General features: G+C 44.5%; 1 protein-coding gene across 3 annotated transcripts in view; it reads left to right on the top strand.

Moving 5' to 3' along the window:
* The window catches only part of ano7 (anoctamin 7), a 58,678-nt gene that overhangs the window by 15,074 nt on the left and 23,814 nt on the right, over window positions 1–19,790 (top strand). For all 3 annotated transcript variants that reach the window (XR_013772147.1, XM_079272638.1, XM_079272639.1), the window contains exons 6-14: window positions 6,886–7,022; window positions 7,679–7,736; window positions 12,085–12,195; window positions 13,563–13,728; window positions 14,883–14,973; window positions 15,298–15,394; window positions 15,941–16,084; window positions 17,156–17,293; window positions 17,541–17,636. Coding sequence is in view for 2 of the 3 variants with exons in the window: in XM_079272638.1 (XP_079128764.1) it covers window positions 6,886–7,022; window positions 7,679–7,736; window positions 12,085–12,195; window positions 13,563–13,728; window positions 14,883–14,973; window positions 15,298–15,394; window positions 15,941–16,084; window positions 17,156–17,293; window positions 17,541–17,636 (1,038 nt within the window). In the remaining variant the exon portion in view is untranslated. The remainder of the gene's footprint in view (window positions 1–6,885; window positions 7,023–7,678; window positions 7,737–12,084; window positions 12,196–13,562; window positions 13,729–14,882; window positions 14,974–15,297; window positions 15,395–15,940; window positions 16,085–17,155; window positions 17,294–17,540; window positions 17,637–19,790) is intronic.

The following is a 19,790-nucleotide window of genomic DNA, read 5'->3' as shown; positions in this document are numbered from 1 at the left end:
CAGCCCTAACTATGAACCTGAACCAGCCCTAACTATAAACCTGAACCAGCCCTAACTATAAACCTGAACCAGCCCTAACTATAAACCTGAACCAGCCCTAACTATAAACCTGAACCATCCCTAACTATAAACCTGAACCAGCCCTAACTATAAACCTGAACCAGCCCTAACTATAAACCTGAACCATCCCTAACTATAAACCTGAACCATCCCTAACTATAAACCTGAACCAGCCCTAACTATAAACCTGAGCCAGCCCTAACTATAAACCTGAACCAGCCCTAACTATAAACCTGAACCAGCCCTAACTATAAACCTGAACCAGCCCTAACTATAAACCTGAGCCAGCCCTAACTATAAACCTGAACCAGCCCTAACTATAAACCTGAACCAGCCCTAACTATAAACCTGAGCCAGCCCTAACTATAAACCTGAGCCAGCCCTAACTATAAACCTGAACCAGTCCTAACTATAAACCTGAACCAGTCCTAACTATAAACCTGAACCAGCCCTAACTATAAACCTGAACCAGCCCTAACTATAAACCTGAACCAGCCCTAACTATAAACCTGAGCCAGCCCTAACTATAAACCTGAACCAGCCCTAACTATAAACCTGAACCAGCCCTAACTATAAACCTGAGCCAGCCCTAACTATAAACCTGAACCAGCCCTAACTATGAACCTGAACCAGCCCTAACTATGAACCTGAACCAGCCCTAACTATGAACCTGAACCAGCCCTAACTATGAACCTGAACCAGCCCTAACTATGAACCTGAACCAGCCCTAACTATGAACCTGAACCAGCCCTAACTATAAACCTGAACCAGCCCTAACTATAAACCTGAACCAGTCCTAACTATAAACCTGAACCAGCCCTAACTATGAACCTGAACCAGCCCTAACTATGAACCTGAACCAGCCCTAACTATGAACCTGAACCAGCCCTAACTATGAACCTGAACCAGCCCTAACTATGAACCTGAACCAGCCCTAACTATAAACCTGAACCAGCCCTAACTATAAACCTGAACCAGCCCTAACTATGAACCTGAACCAGCCCTAACTATGAACCTGAACCAGCCCTAACTATGAACCTGAACCAGCCCTAACTATGAACCTGAACCAGTCCTAACTATAAACCTGAACCAGCCCTAACTATGAACCTGAACCAGCCCGAACTATGAACCTGAACCAGCCCTAACTATGAACCTGAACCAGCCCTAACTATGAACCTGAACCAGCCCTAACTATAAACCTGAACCAGCCCTAACTATAAACCTGAACCAGCCCTAACTATAAACCTGAACCAGCCCTAACTATGAACCTGAACCAGCCCTAACTATAAACCTGAACCAGCCCTAACTATAAACCTGAACCAGCCCTAACTATAAACCTGAACCAGCCCTAACTATGAACCTGAACCAGCCCTAACTATGAACCTGAACCAGCCCTAACTATGAACCTGAACCAGCCCTAACTATGAACCTGAACCAGCCCTAACTATGAACCTGAACCAGCCCTAACTATGAACCTGAACCAGCCCTAACTATGAACCTGAACCAGCCCTAACTATGAACCTGAACCAGCTCTAACTATAAACCTGAACCAGCCCTAACTATAAACCTGAACCAGCCCTAACTATGAACCTGAACCAGCCCTAACTATAAACCTGAACCAGCCCTAACTATAAACCTGAACCAGCCCTAACTATAAACCTGAACCAGCCCTAACTATAAACCTGAACCAGCCCTAACTATAAACCTGAACCAGCCCTAACTATAGACCTGAACCAGTCCTAACTATAATCCTGAACCAGCCCTAACTATAAACCTGAACCAGCCCTAACTATAAACCTGAACCAGCCCTAACTATAAACCTGAACCAGCCCTAACTATAAACCTGAACCAGCCCTAACTATGAACCTGAACCAGCCCTAACTATAAACCTGAACCAGCCCTAACTATAAACCTGAACCAGCCCTAACTATAAACCTGAACCAGCCCTAACTATAAACCTGAACCAGCCCTAACTATGAACCTGAACCAGCCCTAACTATAAACCTGAACCAGCCCTAACTATAAACCTGAACCAGCCCTAACTATAAACCTGAACCAGCCCTAACTATAAACCTGAACCAGCCCTAACTATAAACCTGAACCAGCCCTAACTATAAACCTGAACCAGCCCTAACTATAGACCTGAACCAGTCCTAACTATAATCCTGAACCAGCCCTAACTATAAACCTGAACTAGCCCTAACTATAAACCTGAACCAGCCCTAACTATAAACCTGAACCAGCCCTAACTATAGACCTGAACCAGTCCTAACTATAATCCTGAACCAGCCCAACTATAAACCTGAACCAGCCCTAACTATAAACCTGAACCAGCCCTAACTATAAACCTGAACCAGCCCTAACTATGAACCTGAACCAGCCCTAACTATAAACCTGAACCAGCCCTAACTATAAACCTGAACCAGCCCTAACTATAAACCTGAACCAGCCCTAACTATAAACCTGAACCAGCCCTAACTATAGACCTGAACCAGTCCTAACTATAATCCTGAACCAGCCCTAACTATAGACCTGAACCAGCCCTAACTATAGACCTGAACCAGTCCTAACTATAATCCTGAACCAGCCCTAACTATAGACCTGAACCAGCCCTAACTATAAACCTGAACCAGCCCTAACTATAGACCTGAACCAGTCCTAACTATAATCCTGAACCAGCCCTAACTATAAACCTGAACCAGCCCTAACTATAAACCTGAACCAGCCCTAACTATGAACCTGAACCAGCCCTAACTATGAACCTGAACCAGCGCTAACTATGAACCTGAACCAGCCCTAACTATGAACCTGAACCAGCCCTAACTATGAACCTGAACCAGCCCTAACTATAAACCTGAACCAGCCCTAACTATAAACCCGAACCAGCCCTAACTATAAACCTGAACCAGCCCTAACTATGAACCTGAACCAGCCCTAACTATGAACCTGAACCAGCCCTAACTATGAACCTGAACCAGCCCTAACTATGAACCTGAACCAGCCCTAACTATGAACCTGAACCAGCCCTAACTATGAACCTGAACCAGCCCTAACTATGAACCTGAACCAGCCCTAACTATAAACCTGAACCAGCCCTAACTATGAACCTGAACCAGCCCTAACTATGAACCTGAACCAGCCATAACTATGAACCTGAACCAGCCCTAACTATGAACCTGAACCAGCCCTAACTATGAACCTGAACCAGCCCTAACTATGAACCTGAACCAGCCCTAACTATGAACCTGAACCAGCCCTAACTATAAACCTGAACCAGCCCTAACTATGAACCTGAACCAGCCCTAACTATGAACCTGAACCAGCCCTAACTATGAACCTGAACCAGCCCTAACTATGAACCTGAACCAGCCCTAACTATAAACCTGAACCAGCCCTAACTATAAACCTGAACCAGCCCTAACTATGAACCTGAACCAGCCCTAACTATAAACCTGAACCAGCCCTAACTATAAACCTGAACCAGCCCTAACTATGAACCTGAACCAGCCCTAACTATAAACCTGAACCAGCCCTAACTATAAACCTGAACCAGCCCTAACTATAAACCTGAACCAGCCCTAACTATAAACCTGAACCATCCCTAACTATAAACCTGAACCAGCCCTAACTATAAACCTGAACCAGCCCTAACTATAAACCTGAACCATCCCTAACTATAAACCTGAACCAGCCCTAACTATAAACCTGAGCCAGCCCTAACTATAAACCTGAACCAGCCCTAACTATAAACCTGAACCAGCCCTAACTATAAACCTGAACCAGCCCTAACTATAAACCTGAGCCAGCCCTAACTATAAACCTGAACCAGCCCTAACTATAAACCTGAACCAGCCCTAACTATAAACCTGAGCCAGCCCTAACTATAAACCTGAACCAGCCCTAACTATAAACCTGAACCAGCCCTAACTATAAACCTGAACCAGTCCTAACTATAAACCTGAACCAGTCCTAACTATAAACCTGAACCAGCCCTAACTATAAACCTGAACCAGCCCTAACTATAAACCTGAGCCAGCCCTAACTATAAACCTGAACCAGCCCTAACTATAAACCTGAACCAGCCCTAACTATAAACCTGAGCCAGCCCTAACTATAAACCTGAACCAGCCCTAACTATGAACCTGAACCAGCCCTAACTATGAACCTGAACCAGCCCTAACTATGAACCTGAACCAGCCCTAACTATGAACCTGAACCAGCCCTAACTATGAACCTGAACCAGCCCTAACTATGAACCTGAACCAGCCCTAACTATAAACCTGAACCAGCCCTAACTATAAACCTGAACCAGTCCTAACTATAAACCTGAACCAGCCCTAACTATGAACCTGAACCAGCCCTAACTATGAACCTGAACCAGCCCTAACTATGAACCTGAACCAGCCCTAACTATGAACCTGAACCAGCCCTAACTATGAACCTGAACCAGCCCTAACTATAAACCTGAACCAGCCCTAACTATAAACCTGAACCAGCCCTAACTATGAACCTGAACCAGCCCTAACTATGAACCTGAACCAGCCCTAACTATGAACCTGAACCAGCCCTAACTATGAACCTGAACCAGTCCTAACTATAAACCTGAACCAGCCCTAACTATGAACCGGAACCAGCCCTAACTATGAACCTGAACCAGCCCTAACTATGAACCTGAACCAGCCCTAACTATGAACCTGAACCAGCCCTAACTATAAACCTGAACCAGCCCTAACTATAAACCTGAACCAGCCCTAACTATAAACCTGAACCAGCCCTAACTATGAACCTGAACCAGCCCTAACTATGAACCTGAACCAGCCCTAACTATAAACCTGAACCAGCCCTAACTATGAACCTGAACCAGCCCTAACTATGAACCTGAACCAGCCCTAACTATGAACCTGAGCCAGCCCTAACTATGAACCTGAACCAGCCCTAACTATGAACCTGAACCAGCCCTAACTATGAACCTGAACCAGCCCTAACTATGAACCTGAACCAGCCCTAACTATGAACCTGAACCAGCCCTAACTATGAACCTGAACCAGCCCTAACTATGAACCTGAACCAGCTCTAACTATAAACCTGAACCAGCCCTAACTATAAACCTGAACCAGCCCTAACTATGAACCTGAACCAGCCCTAACTATAAACCTGAACCAGCCCTAACTATAAACCTGAACCAGCCCTAACTATAAACCTGAACCAGCCCTAACTATGAACCTGAACCAGCCCTAACTATAAACCTGAACCAGGCCTAACTATAAACCTGAACCAGCCCTAACTATAAACCTGAACCAGCCCTAACTATAGACCTGAACCAGTCCTAACTATAATCCTGAACCAGCCCTAACTATAAACCTGAACCAGCCCTAACTATAAACCTGCACCAGCCCTAACTATAAACCTGAACCAGCCCTAACTATAAACCTGAACCAGCCCTAACTATAAACCTGAACCAGCCCTAACTATAAACCTGAACCAGCCCTAACTATGAACCTGAACCAGCCCTAACTATAAACCTGAACCAGCCCTAACTATAAACCTGAACCAGCCCTAACTATAAACCTGAACCAGCCCTAACTATAAACCTGAACCAGCCCTAACTATGAACCTGAACCAGCCCTAACTATAAACCTGAACCAGCCCTAACTATAAACCTGAACCAGCCCTAACTATAAACCTGAACCAGCCCTAACTATAAACCTGAACCAGCCCTAACTATAAACCTGAACCAGCCCTAACTATAAACCTGAACCAGCCCTAACTATAGACCTGAACCAGTCCTAACTATAATCCTGAACCAGCCCTAACTATAAACCTGAACTAGCCCTAACTATAAACCTGAACCAGCCCTAACTATAAACCTGAACCAGCCCTAACTATAGACCTGAACCAGTCCTAACTATAATCCTGAACCAGCCCAACTATAAACCTGAACCAGCCCTAACTATAAACCTGAACCAGCCCTAACTATAAACCTGAACCAGCCCTAACTATGAACCTGAACCAGCCCTAACTATAAACCTGAACCAGCCCTAACTATAAACCTGAACCAGCCCTAACTATAAACCTGAACCAGCCCTAACTATAAACCTGAACCAGCCCTAACTATAAACCTGAACCAGTCCTAACTATAAACCTGAACCAGCCCTAACTATAAACCTGAACCAGCCCTAACTATAAACCTGAACCAGCCCTAACTATAAACCTGAACCAGCCCTAACTATAAACCTGAACCAGTCCTAACTATAAACCTGAACCAGCCCTAACTATGAACCTGAACCAGCCCTAACTATAAACCTGAACCAGCCCTAACTATAAACCTGAACCAGCCCTAACTATAAACCTGAACCAGCCCTAACTATAGACCTGAACCAGTCCTAACTATAATCCTGAACCAGCCCTAACTATAGACCTGAACCAGCCCTAACTATAAACCTGAACCAGCCCTAACTATAGACCTGAACCAGTCCTAACTATAATCCTGAACCAGCCCTAACTATAAACCTGAACCAGCCCTAACTATGAACCTGAACCAGCCCTAACTATGAACCTGAACCAGCCCTAACTATGAACCTGAACCAGCCCTAACTATAAACCTGAACCAGCCCTAACTATAAACCTGAACCAGCCCTAACTATAAACCTGAACCAGCCCTAACTATAAACCTGAACCAGCCCTAACTATAAACCTGAACCAGCCCTAACTATAAACCTGAACCAGCCCTAACTATAAACCTGAACCAGCCCTAACTATAAACCTGAACCAGCCCTAACTATAATAGTTATCACAGTGTGTCCTCTGTCTTCTGTCCTCCTGCAGGTGGTCACCGCTCCGATCACTAACTGGTCTGCACAGGTCTTAGCCCAGTTGTCCCTCCCCAACATTTTGTCTCAGGACGTCCCCAACCCTCCTCTTGACTTCTACACCTGTCAGTTCAGGACCAACAAGCTGCAGAGGTGACAACATTATCAACAGACTCCGTTTTGATGTATTTACTCATTATTTGTTGTATTTCATCATTTATCAAAAGTTAGTTACCAGATAGTTATCGTTTCACTTCTGTCACCAAAATGACATTTCTTTATGTATATTTTTGTAAATATATTTTTGAGAAATATAAACATGTTTTGTTTTCATTGAACTATCTGTAAGTTAATGTAGCGGTTCATGCTCATCTAAACTAGAAAGCTCTCATTAATCACCGATCGCTGCTGAAGAAATGTAGTTTATGTATGTAATGTAAATATGAAGCAACTCAACCAGCACCGCACCTGATTGGTTGATGGCTTTATAAGCTCAGAAAAATGAGCCTTCTACTGAAAAACTGTGTCGCTTCTTTTGCTACGTATTATTTGCGTGTTGTGTAAAAGTATTCATGAAAGAAATAACAGCTTTAAAGAAATATTTACCTGCAAATGAATTGCACAATTGTCGGGGGGTAAATGCCTCGACGCTGAAATGAGCTGAAGTGTGAGTGCAGACTCTCAAATAGAGGACGAGAGAAACGAACAAGGACAGAATCAGTGTGTCGTGTGATGTGGAGATTAATGAAAGCAGTCGAAGCGTCGGTCCAGTAATAGAACAGTCTGTTTTCCCTGTTCTCTCTCTGCAGCTTTCTGGGCAGCAACAACAAAGAGAGCTTCTTCAAGACGACTCAGAGACACCAGGTGGTGAGTTTGAATCCCTCAACATCGCTGAGTCTGTGGAGACATTTAAACCTTTAAGTTACATATAAGCAGGAGTGGGGCGACTGTGGCTAAGTGGATAGCAGCGCCGTCTTTCAATCAGAGGGTCGGGATTCAAAACCCGGCTGTCTTGTCAAGGACACGTCGACTCATCGACATCGTCCTTGACAAGACAAGACACTTCACCCCAAAGCTGCTCCTGCAGCTGCTAAATGACTGTAATGTGTTGAGTGACGTCAGACCACGTGCAGGTATCGCATACCTACCTGAAGCTCCGAGTCGCTTCCTAAGTACCGTGCACACATGAAGCCCAGACACCCACAGAACAAACATGACTTTATTTGAGGAAGCGTACAAACTGGTTCTTGAAACGAGATGTGAGCCAGAGCTCTGTGAGATGAAGCAGGAAGCTTTGCTTGATATCGAACCATAGAACCATATTCCCTGAGAGATGCAAGACTAGAGAAGCCAACGGGCAACCACCAAACCTGGGTTTCAGGTGATCTGATTAGAGTCTGAAAGTACAGCTGCTAAATCCCCCAGAATGCATTGAGGGTGGTTGTGATCCGATCAGTCTGGAGATGACTGGAGGACAACGTTGAACACAAGTGTAAACGCAACTGTGTTTTCAATCCACGTTCAACAGCTGTGTGGAAGTGTGTTGGGTTGTTACTGTGGTTAAACCAGCAGTAAGTGGAACCAGGTTCAATGATGTTGAGATACAATCTGCACATCATCTGATTCTGACATGAGATGCATCTTAATGCAGCTTGAACCAACATCCGAAAAGTCTTATTTCTGTCTTTATATTATTCTGTTTGTAATGTTTTTCTCTGCATTAAAACAATATGAAACCGAAAATAAAGATGAAAATTAGGATGATTTTTCAGACATTTTAATGATTTCAGATGAGAAGTCAGAAAAAAATCCACAAACTAGAAACAGAAATGAGACTTGATTTCTGTTTTGATGATTCGTTAGATGTAAAGAAAGAAAGGAAGGAAACACACAGACTTTTTTTATGTCTAGAAAGTACAAGAAAAACTTTATTATCATTTTTTATTTTTCCCGCTTGCATAACAGATAATACACACGCCCACCAATATTATTTAAATTTATCTGATGAGCAAAATAAATAGATTTTCTATTTTCTCTAACTTCTCATCATCTCTGCTTTATCAATGACACAATAATATGAATCAATACATATAAATAATCATGAGCAGATATTAATCATGTGTTTTGACTCACTGAGAGCCGCAGAAATCCTCTCGTCCTGGTTCTGACTGAACAGGGTTTATAGAGTCCGGATAGGGGCGTGGCCCTCATAGACGGCTGTGATTGGTTCAGAGATGTGGACCCATCGTCCTCTCACATTCCAGGATGTTTCAGTCAGCAGACGGATGCAGCGACGCCTCCTCCTCAAACACGATAAACAGCAGACATCCTCGTTCACGTACACGAGAACATAAACCTTCACACACAGGAAACCAGAGACAGAAACTCACTTTAAAGTGTGATTTTAGTGAAGCTTAACACAAGAATACAAATAACACAGTTTTAATTCAATAGTTGCATCTATATTATAACTATATCAACATATTGACATTTAGAACTTCATGTTGGAGAATAAAAGAATAATATTTCATTCTAGTTTTCTGTAATTTCCTTGAAATAATGTCATAATTGTAGTCAAAAAACGTTTTCCAAAAATGTTATCGAGCAGCTATCGAGATAAATGCTCAAAAACAGCAAAAAATGTTCATTTTAATTGTAGTTTTAGAACACTTTTTTAGTACAACTTAGCCAAAAGGTGACTAATCAAACCTAATTTTAAAAACATCTCATATTTATACTAATTTGTCTTTTGAAACAATCTCACAGAAAAGACAGAACGATATCAATAAATTGTGGCGTTCCTCAGGGAAACGTCTGTTCTTTTTATATATCCTCATAGAGATTTAAAGGGACACTCCAACATTTAAACAGAACCCCCGCAAAGCAGCCGGCCCGGACTCTGTCTCCCCTCCACCCTGAAGCACTGTGCTCACCAGCTGTCTCCGGTGTTTACAGACATCTTGAACACCTCCCTGGAGACATGCCACGTACCAGCCTGCTTCAAGGTCTCCACCATCATCCCTGTCCCTAAAACACCAAGGATCACAGGACGTAGTGACTCTGTGGTCATGAGCGCCTTGTCCTGTCCCATCTAAAAACCCTCACCGACCCACTCCTGGACCCCCTGCAGTTCATCTACAGAGCCAACAGGTCTGTAGATGACGCAGTCAACATGGCCCATCACATCACCCTCCAGCATCTGGACTCCCCAGGATCCTGTTTGTGGACTTCAGCTCTGCTTTCAACACCATCATCCCGTCTCTGCTGCATGACAAGCTCTCCCAGCTGCAGGTGCCCGACTCCACCTGCAAGTGGATCACAGACTTCCTGTCTGACAGGAAGCAGCACCTGAAGCTGGGAAAACACGTCTCATCCTCCAGGACCATCAGCACCGGTTCCCCCAAGGCTGCGTTCTTTCCCCTCTTCTCCCCGTACACCAACAGCTGCACCTCCAGTCAGAAGAATAAACCATTTTTATTGTCATATACACGAAATTTGACGACTGCATTTGACCCATCCCTGTATATAGGGAGCAGTGGGCTGCCATTGATCGGCGCCCGGGGAGCCGGGGGTTCAGTGTATTGCTCAGGTACACTTCGACACTTTGACACGTCCCAGTCGGGGATTGAACCGTTGACCTTCCGGTTCCCAGACGACCCTCTTAACCCAGTGAGCCACGGTCGCCCCACACGGTCACCGGTCCATCAAGCTCCTGAAGTTGGCGGATGACACCACCCTCATTGGACTCATCTCTGGTGGGGATGAGTCCGCCTACAGGTGGGAGACTGACCATCTGGTGACCTGGTATGAACAACCTGGAGCTCAACGCTCTAAAGACAGTGGAGATGGTTGTGGATTTCAGGAGATGTGTGACTCCCCCGTTGACGTGGTGGAGTCCTTCCTCTTCCTGGGCTCCATCATATCTCAGGACCTCAAGTGGGAGCTGAACATCAGCTCCATCACCAAGAAGGCTCAGCAGAGGATGTACTTCCTGAGGCAGCTGAAGAAGTTCAACCTGCCAAAGACAATGATGGTGCATTTCTACAGAGCCATCATTGAGTCCATCCTCTGCTCCTCCATCACCGTCTGGTACGCTGCAGCCACAGCCAAGGACAAGGACAGACTGCAGCGCATCATCCGCTCTGCTGAGAGGTGATCGGCTGCAATCTGCCGTCCCTCCAGGACTTGTTCACTTTAAGAACCCTGAGGCGAGCAAGAAGGATCGTAGCTGACCCCTCTCACCCTGGACATGAACTGTTTGTGCCCCTTCCATCTGGTAGGAGGCTGAGGTCCATCAGGACCAAGACCTCCACCAGGACCAAGACCTCCACCAAGACCAAGACCTCCACCAGGACCAAGACCTCCACCAGGACCAAGACCTCCACCAGGACCAGGACCTACACCAGGACCAAGACCTCCACCAGGACCAAGACCTCCATCAGGACCAAGACCTCCATCAGGACCAAGACCTCCACCAGGACCAAGACCTCCATCAGGACCAAGACCTCCATCAAGACCAAGACCTCCACCAGGACCAAGACCTCCACCAGGACCAGGACCTCCACCAGGACCAAGACCTCCACCAGGACCAGGACCTCACGCCACATGAACAGTTTCTTCCCGTGGGCAGTCGGGCTCGTGAACAGAGACCAGGACCCACTGACTCTGTCCTCCACAGGACAAAGTCCCACCGGTCATCCTTCATATTTAAACACACTCCACTGTTAAAGTACTGTTATCTGTTTGTCTGTGCACTTTATTTTATATTCTATTGTAAATTTGAATATGTTTCTATTTTTTATATATTATTCTATTTGTTATTGTTTCATCATGACACATTCCTTGTATATGAAACATACATTGGCAATAAACGGTTCTGATTCTGATTAAATCCTCTTGTTCTCTGTCCTCTCCATGACAGAGACCCATGTCTGAGATGGGTCCAGGATGTGGTTAGCCTAGCTTAGCACGAAGACTGAAAGCAGGGGTGAACTTAGCTCAGCTCCTGCAAAGCCGCAGTAAACCCCGAGAACAGCTTTCACCAGCAATGAAAGCTTCCTGTTCAGTGACACAGTGACGTTCACTCAGTCACAGAGGCCAGTTGACCAGCAGGTAGTCAGGAAGTGACATCAGGACCATGACTGTAAAGACAAGGATCAGAGGTCAGTTCTAGTCCACTGTGCGTCCCTGCAGTGACGGTTTCCTGTCCCTCCAGCTGTATGAGATCCTGGCCAGGACCGCATACGGGTCTGTGAAGAGAGGGGAGGTGGGAATCGATCGACTGCTGTCTGAGCAGGTCTTCACTGCTGCCTACCCGCTGCATGAGGTGATGACCCCAACCTAACCTTTAACCTTTAACCCCTCCCCCAACCTAACCTTTAACCTTTAACCCCTCCCCCAAGCTAACCTTTAACCTTTAACCCCTACTCCAACCTAACCTTTAACCTTTAACCCCTACTCCAACCTAACCTTTAACCTTTAACCCCTCCCCTAACCTTTAACCTTTAACCCCTACTCCACCCTTACCCACACACACATCTACATAACTATGTCACCAGGGGACTATAATCCCATACAAGGGCTGCGTAACTGCATTGAACAAACCAACAACTGGATGTAACAGAATGTTCTTCAATTAAACAAAGATAAAACAGAAGTAATTGTTTTTGGTACCAAGGACGAACAATTGAAAATCAGCGCTCGGCTTCAGTCACTGATGTTAAAACCCACAAACCAAGCCAGAAATCTAAGTGTAGTTATGGATTCAGACCTCAACCTGAACAGCCATATCAAGACAATTACAAAATCAGCCTCCTATCACCTGAAGAATATATCAAGGATTAGAGGACTTCTGTCTCAACAGGTAAAACTTGTCCATGCATTTATCTTCAGCAGACTGGACTACTGTAACGGTGTGTTTACAGGTCTCTGTAAAAAGTCCGTCAGAAAGCTGCAGCTGATTCAGAACGCTGCAGCTCGAGTCCTCACTAAGACCAGGAGGGTGGATCACATCACTCCAGTTCTGAGGTCTTTGCACTGGCTTCCTGTCCAACAAAGAATTGACTTTAAAATCCTGCTGTTGGTTTACAAAGCACTGAATGGTTTAGGGCCAAAATACATCTCTGATCTGCTGCTACCTTATGAACCATCCCGACCCCTCAGGTCGTCTGGGACCGGTCTACTTTCTGTTCCCAGAGTCAGAACTAAACATGGAGAAGCAGCGTTCAGTTGTTCTGCTCCACATATCTGGAACAAAGTCCCAGAAAGCTGCAGGTCTGCTGAGACCCTCAGCTCATTTAAATCAAGATTGAAGACTTTTCTGTTTGCTGCTGCCTTTAATTGAACCAGATTCAAGGATATGAATACATTTCTGCAGTTTACTGCTGTATTTTATTTCTTACACTTGTTTCGTGTATTAATGATGTTTTTAATGTTTTGATGCTTTCATGGGAAGCACTTTAAATGACCTTGTTGTTGAAATGTGCTGTAACATTGCCTTGCAACCAACCAGACTCCTTCCTCCATATCTTACCCACAAGCCTCAAACATGCAGAAGTATAATGTAAGATGTTATAAAGACGCTGATAAAACTCCAACGTTTAAAGTTCACTTTCTCTTTCACCAAAACTGTGACTGATAACAGCTGCAGACTGAAACCAACCTCACATTCTACTTTTCTTTTCTTTTTATCAGGGAGGCTTCCAGCTGCCGACGCCCCCCTTGCCCCTCGAGTCTCTGGGTCTGAGAGAGATCCTGTACTCGTACTGGGCCACGTGGTCCTCCTGGAGATACTACCAACCTCTGGACCACATCAGGGAATACTTTGGAGAGAAGATAGCGCTGTACTTTGCCTGGCTCGGTAACTGGAGCGACTGCAACAGTAACGTCCCGCTCGCTATCGTCCCCTCATGACTGTGTCTGTCCCGCTCGCTATCGTCCCCTCATGACTGTGTCTGTCCCGCTCGCTATCGTCCCCTCATGACTGTGTCTGTCCCGCTCGCTGTCGTCCCCTCATGACTGTGTCTGTCCCGCTCGCTATCGTCCCCTCATGACTGTGTCTGTCCCGCTCGCTGTCGTCCCCTCATGACTGTGTCTGTCCCGCTCGCTATCGTCCCCTCATGACTGTGTCTGTCCCGCTCGCTGTCGTCCCCTCATGACTGTGTCTGTCCCGCTCGCTGTCGTCCCCTCATGACTGTGTCTGTCCCGCTCGCTATCGTCCCCTCATGACTGTGTCTGTCCCGCTCGCTGTCGTCCCCTCATGACTGTGTCTGTCCCGCTCGCTGTCGTCCCCTCATGACTGTGTCTGTCCCGCTCGCTGTCGTCCCCTCATGACTGTGTCTGTCCCGCTCGCTATCGTCCCCTCATGACTGTGTCTGTCCCGCTCGCTGTCGTCCCCTCATGACTGTGTCTGTCCCGCTCGCTGTCGTCCCCTCATGACTGTGTCTGTCCCGCTCGCTGTCGTCCCCTCATGACTGTGTCTGTCCCGCTCGCTGTCGTCCCCTCATGACTGTGTCTGTCCCGCTCGCTATCGTCCCCTCATGACTGTGTCTGTCCCGCTCGCTGTCGTCCCCTCATGACTGTGTCTGTCCCGCTCGCTATCGTCCCCTCATGACTGTGTCTGTCCCGCTCGCTATCGTCCCCTCATGACTGTGTCTGTCCCGCTCGCTATCGTCCCCTCATGACTGTGTCTGTCCCGCTCGCTGTCGTCCCCTCATGACTGTGTCTGTCCCGCTCGCTATCGTCCCCTCATGACTGTGTCTGTCCCGCTCGCTATCGTCCCCTCATGACTGTGTCTGTCCCGCTCGCTATCGTCCCCTCATGACTGTGTCTGTCCCGCTCGCTGTCGTCCCCTCATGACTGTGTCTGTCCCGCTCGCTGTCGTCCCCTCATGACTGTGTCTGTCCCGCTCGCTATCGTCCCCTCATGACTGTGTCTGTCCCGCTCGCTGTCGTCCCCTCATGACTGTGTCTGTCCCGCTCGCTGTCGTCCCCTCATGACTGTGTCTGTCTGCAGGTTTCTACACCGGCTGGCTGTTGCCGGCGTCCCTCGTTGGGACCGTCGTCTTCTTCTTTGGCTTCTGGCTCATGGCCACTGACATTCCAGTGTAAGTTTGAAATCAAAGTCAAATAGTTTGTTATAAAAGGCCAAAAATAGAGCAGGACACAACTAGCTTATCATTTGGTCCTCAGTATCCCACAATGCATTTCACATCAGTGGCTTGTTTGGTGAGACCTTTAGAGGATTATCACCTTCAGGATTCATCTTAAACCTTCTTTTCTGTCAACACTTTCTCTCCTCAACTAATCGTCTAATAATGGATTTTTATTTCCTAATATGCCGACGACACTCAACTTTATCGACACATAGTTTAAAAATCATCTGCATTTCATCAGGAGAGACGTATTTATTGTTACCTGTGTGTGTGTAGGAAGGAGTTGTGTGACAGTGGAAGCAGCTTCACCATGTGTCCTCTCTGTAACATCTGCTCCTACTGGAACTACTCCAGCATCTGTCTCACCTTCAAGGTACCTGTCTGTCCACCTGTCTGTCCACCTGTCTGTCCACCTGTCTGTCCTGCTGTCTGTCCACCTGTCTGTCCACCTGTCTGTCCTGCTGTCTGTCCACCTGTCTGTCCTGCTGTCTGTCCACCTGTCTGTCCTGCTGTCTGTCCACCTGTTTGTCCACCTGTCTGTCCTGCTGTCAGTGTGCTTCATAAGAACAGCATCTGACTTCACATTCCACACTGTTACCTCCAGTACTGAGAAATGAAGCCAACGGGGCAGTTCTTCAAACGGCCACTTGAGGCTCCAAAAGCGAGTCAATCCGCATCGACCTCTATGTTAAAATGTCTCTACAGCAGAAATAAACTTGGTACCAAGACCGGTTTTGGTGTCTATAGCTAATATCGCCATTCTTGACTACTGTACGGGGTGAATTTCTGTTGAACTCGCCCGTTGAAATGATATTAAGGCTTAAGATGGACCTGTTTGCATTGTGTGTGAACACACAGTGAGTCCACCTGTCTGTCTGTCTCTCTGTCTGTCTCTCTGTCTGTCTGTCTGTCTCTGCAGGCCGGTATCATGTTCGATAACGGAGGAACAGTGTTCTTCAGTGTCTTCATGTCTCTGTGGGCCGTCACCTTTCTGGAGTACTGGAAGAGGACTTGTGTAGTTCTGTCTCACCACTGGGACTGCTCCGAGTTCCAGGACATCGAGGTATCTGTCTCACACTACATCTGTCTCACACTACATCTGTCTCACCTGGAAAAATAGCTCAGAGGTTTTGTTTTCAGCTGAAGGGTGTAGCGTGGTCCAGATCTCAATCATCATTTATCACTTTTGTCACGGGGCATGATGAGGACTCAAGCGCAGGAGGAGGAGGAGGAGGATGAGGAGGAGGAGAAGGAGGGGAGGAGGAGGAGGATGAGGAGGAGGAGAAGGAGGGGAGGAGGAGGAGGAGGACATATAATGTTTTCTGCGCTCATGGAGGACAGTGGTTCTCAGCTGGTCTGGCTGTGGGACCCACCATCACTCCTTAATGACAAGTCACAGCCCAAAGAGATCATCTTATGATTTTACTTTCACAACTTGAACATTGGTGTACTGCTCTGCAGTGTCTTTCCTCGTCTCAGTCCTCTGTGTCATGGTGCATCTCACTCAGTCAGAATGCCCATATTTGATTGGCTGAGCTGCATGACGTGATGTGATTCACTACCCATCAGCCTCTGCTGTTAAGTTTCGTTTCACGATAGTCACGTGCTCGTCCACTGACCAATCACAGCGCACTCTGCACCTCGCTGCAGAGCTGCACATGAACACTGAGCTGCACTAATGCTGACGTCATTATAGGCGGCTAGCGGCCGCTGACACGTCAAAGAATACGCCCAACATGTCAAACTAAAGATCTGATTGGTTGAACACGATGACAATCAACAACATCGTCCCCGTTCACTTAAAGTGCACATGATGCACTTGTGAGTCTGCAGGCCTCTGGCTCTGTTCTACCTAGAGACACAGAGGTGAGATCTGATTGGATGAAAGCTCTACTTAAAACAAGCTGCACTGGAAGCAGAGCAACTGAGGAAGACAGTAGCGGTGCAATGAGAACATAAGACAATGGGAAAATATGTTGTAAATTATAATACATGTTGTGTATTTAAGAAAAAATATTAAATTATAAAATAGATATAACTTTGTGATTCTGTTTAGAACAGCAGAGAAGGCCTTGCAGCCCTGACGGCCCACCGCTGGTGCTGATACATGTCTTTGGTTTTGTGTCCTCCACAGGAGAGACCTCGTCCACAGTTCACCGCCATGGCGCCGATGACCATGAGGAGCCCAGTGACCGGAGCAGAGGAACCTTACTTCCCTCAAAAGAAACGACTCAACAGAACAATGACCAGCTGCATGGTCATCATCCTCATGGTGAGCCTCCTGACCTTTCACCCTGAACCTCTGACTGCTGGGTTTCCATCCAGCGGAGGTGACAACGTGAAGCAATGTTTGAACTTTAAAGATAGAGTTTCTCCTCAAAGGACAGAATTATGTTCATGTTCATAAAACTGATAATACCTTTATTGTACAACTAAAAGAAGAACTCCTATAGAAGGACAGGCTGTTTCCATTATCGTGTCACATTACAGTCCAGGCCAGTTGAGCTTCCTGTGTGCAGGTTATCATGGTGCTGATGTTCCTCATGGCCATCATCATGTATCGCACCATCATCACGGTCTTCATCTACAAGTCCGGCAGCTTCCTAACCGGCTCTGTGAGTACAACACAACACGGCCACGGTATTTCTTTAGAGGCTCTCCGGACGGTGTTCAGAGCATTTCTGGTGCCTCCACACGCCTCCAGCAGCTAACAGTGCAATCAAGGATAGCAGTGCAAACAGCACAAGACTTCATTTAGCTTCTTTATGAGACACACATTTTAAGTAACGTCAACACATCATTATCACACACTCAGAAAAAGCTCTAATGTAGCTCTGAGGAGCGAGGAGGGAGGAGGGAGGATGGAGGAGGGAGGAGGGAGGATGGAGGAGGAAGGAGGGAGGAGGGAGGAGAGACCTCGGAGGAGCTGTGAGCGAGGACCCACAAGAACAGACTTCCAGGAAGTGTTTTAACGGCCGACACGCCCCCTCACTGTTCATCCCCATGTGATTGGACGCTGCAGCCGATCGGACTGACAGACTGAGTTTAACACCAGAGTGAAGACGGATCAGAATAAACTCTAGTTTATGTTTGATTAGGTTTCTGATTCAACATCTGGTTTAAATAAATGTTCATTGCAGTCTGAACAACAAAAGGACCACAAACAACTTTCTACATTTATCAGAAAGATTTGTGTTTTCATGATCTGATGTTTCCCTCAATAACTTTATTATGAATACAATTAAAGTCAGAGAGATCTGAGAGACGAAACACTTTACATATAAATATTAATATATATATACAAATATATATAGAGAGAGAGAGCTGAGAGACGAAACACTTTACATATAAATATAAATATATATATACAAATATATATAGAGAGAGAGCTGAGAGACGAAACACTTTACATATAAATATAAATATATATATACAAATATATATATATAGAGAGAGCTGAGAGACGAAACACTTTATATATAAATATAAATATATATATACAAATATATATAGAGAGAGAGAGCTGAGAGACGAAACACTTTATATATAAATATATATATACAAATATATATATAGAGAGAGATCTGAGAGACTAAACACTTTACATATAAATATAAATATATATATACAAATATATATATAGAGAGAGAGCTGAGAGACGAAACACTTTATATATAAATATAAATATATATATACAAATATATATAGAGAGAGAGCTGGAGAGATGAAACACTTTATATATAAATATAAATATATATATACAAATATATATATAGAGAGAGAGAGCTGAGTGACGAAACACTTTACATATAAATATAAATATATATATACAAATATATATAGAGAGAGAGCTGAGAGACGAAACACTTTACATATAAATATAAATATATATATACAAATATATATATAGAGAGAGAGAGCTGAGAGACGAAACACTTTACATATAAATATAAATATATATATACAAATATATATAGAGAGAGAGCTGAGAGACGAAACACTTTACATATAAATATAAATATATATATACAAATATATATATATAGAGAGAGCTGAGAGACGAAACACTTTATATATAAATATAAATATATATATACAAATATATATAGAGAGAGAGAGCTGAGAGACGAAACACTTTATATATAAATATATATATACAAATATATATATAGAGAGAGATCTGAGAGACTAAACACTTTACATATAAATATAAATATATATATACAAATATATATATAGAGAGAGAGCTGAGAGACGAAACACTTTATATATAAATATAAATATATATATACAAATATATATAGAGAGAGAGCTGGAGAGATGAAACACTTTATATATAAATATAAATATATATATATACAAATATATATATAGAGAGAGAGAGCTGAGTGACGAAACACTTTACATATAAATATAAATATATATATACAAATATATATAGAGAGAGAGCTGAGAGACGAAACACTTTACATATAAATATAAATATATATATACAAATATATATATAGAGAGAGAGAGCTGAGAGACGAAACACTTTACATATAAATATAAATACATATATACAAATATATATAGAGAGAGAGAGAGCTGAGAGACAAAACACTTTATATATAAATATAAATATATATATACAAATATATATAGAGAGAGAGCTGAGAGACGAAACACTTTACATATAAATATAAATACATATATACAAATATATATATAGAGAGAGAGAGCTGAGAGACGAAACACTTTACATATAAATATAAATATATATATACAAA

This window comes from Melanostigma gelatinosum (genome assembly GCF_949748355.1).
Source record: "Melanostigma gelatinosum genome assembly, chromosome: 7".
Lineage (NCBI taxonomy): Eukaryota > Metazoa > Chordata > Actinopteri > Perciformes > Zoarcidae > Melanostigma > Melanostigma gelatinosum.
The sequence above is the reverse complement of the archived record's forward strand: the minus strand, read 5'-3'. Positions and strand labels throughout refer to the sequence as shown.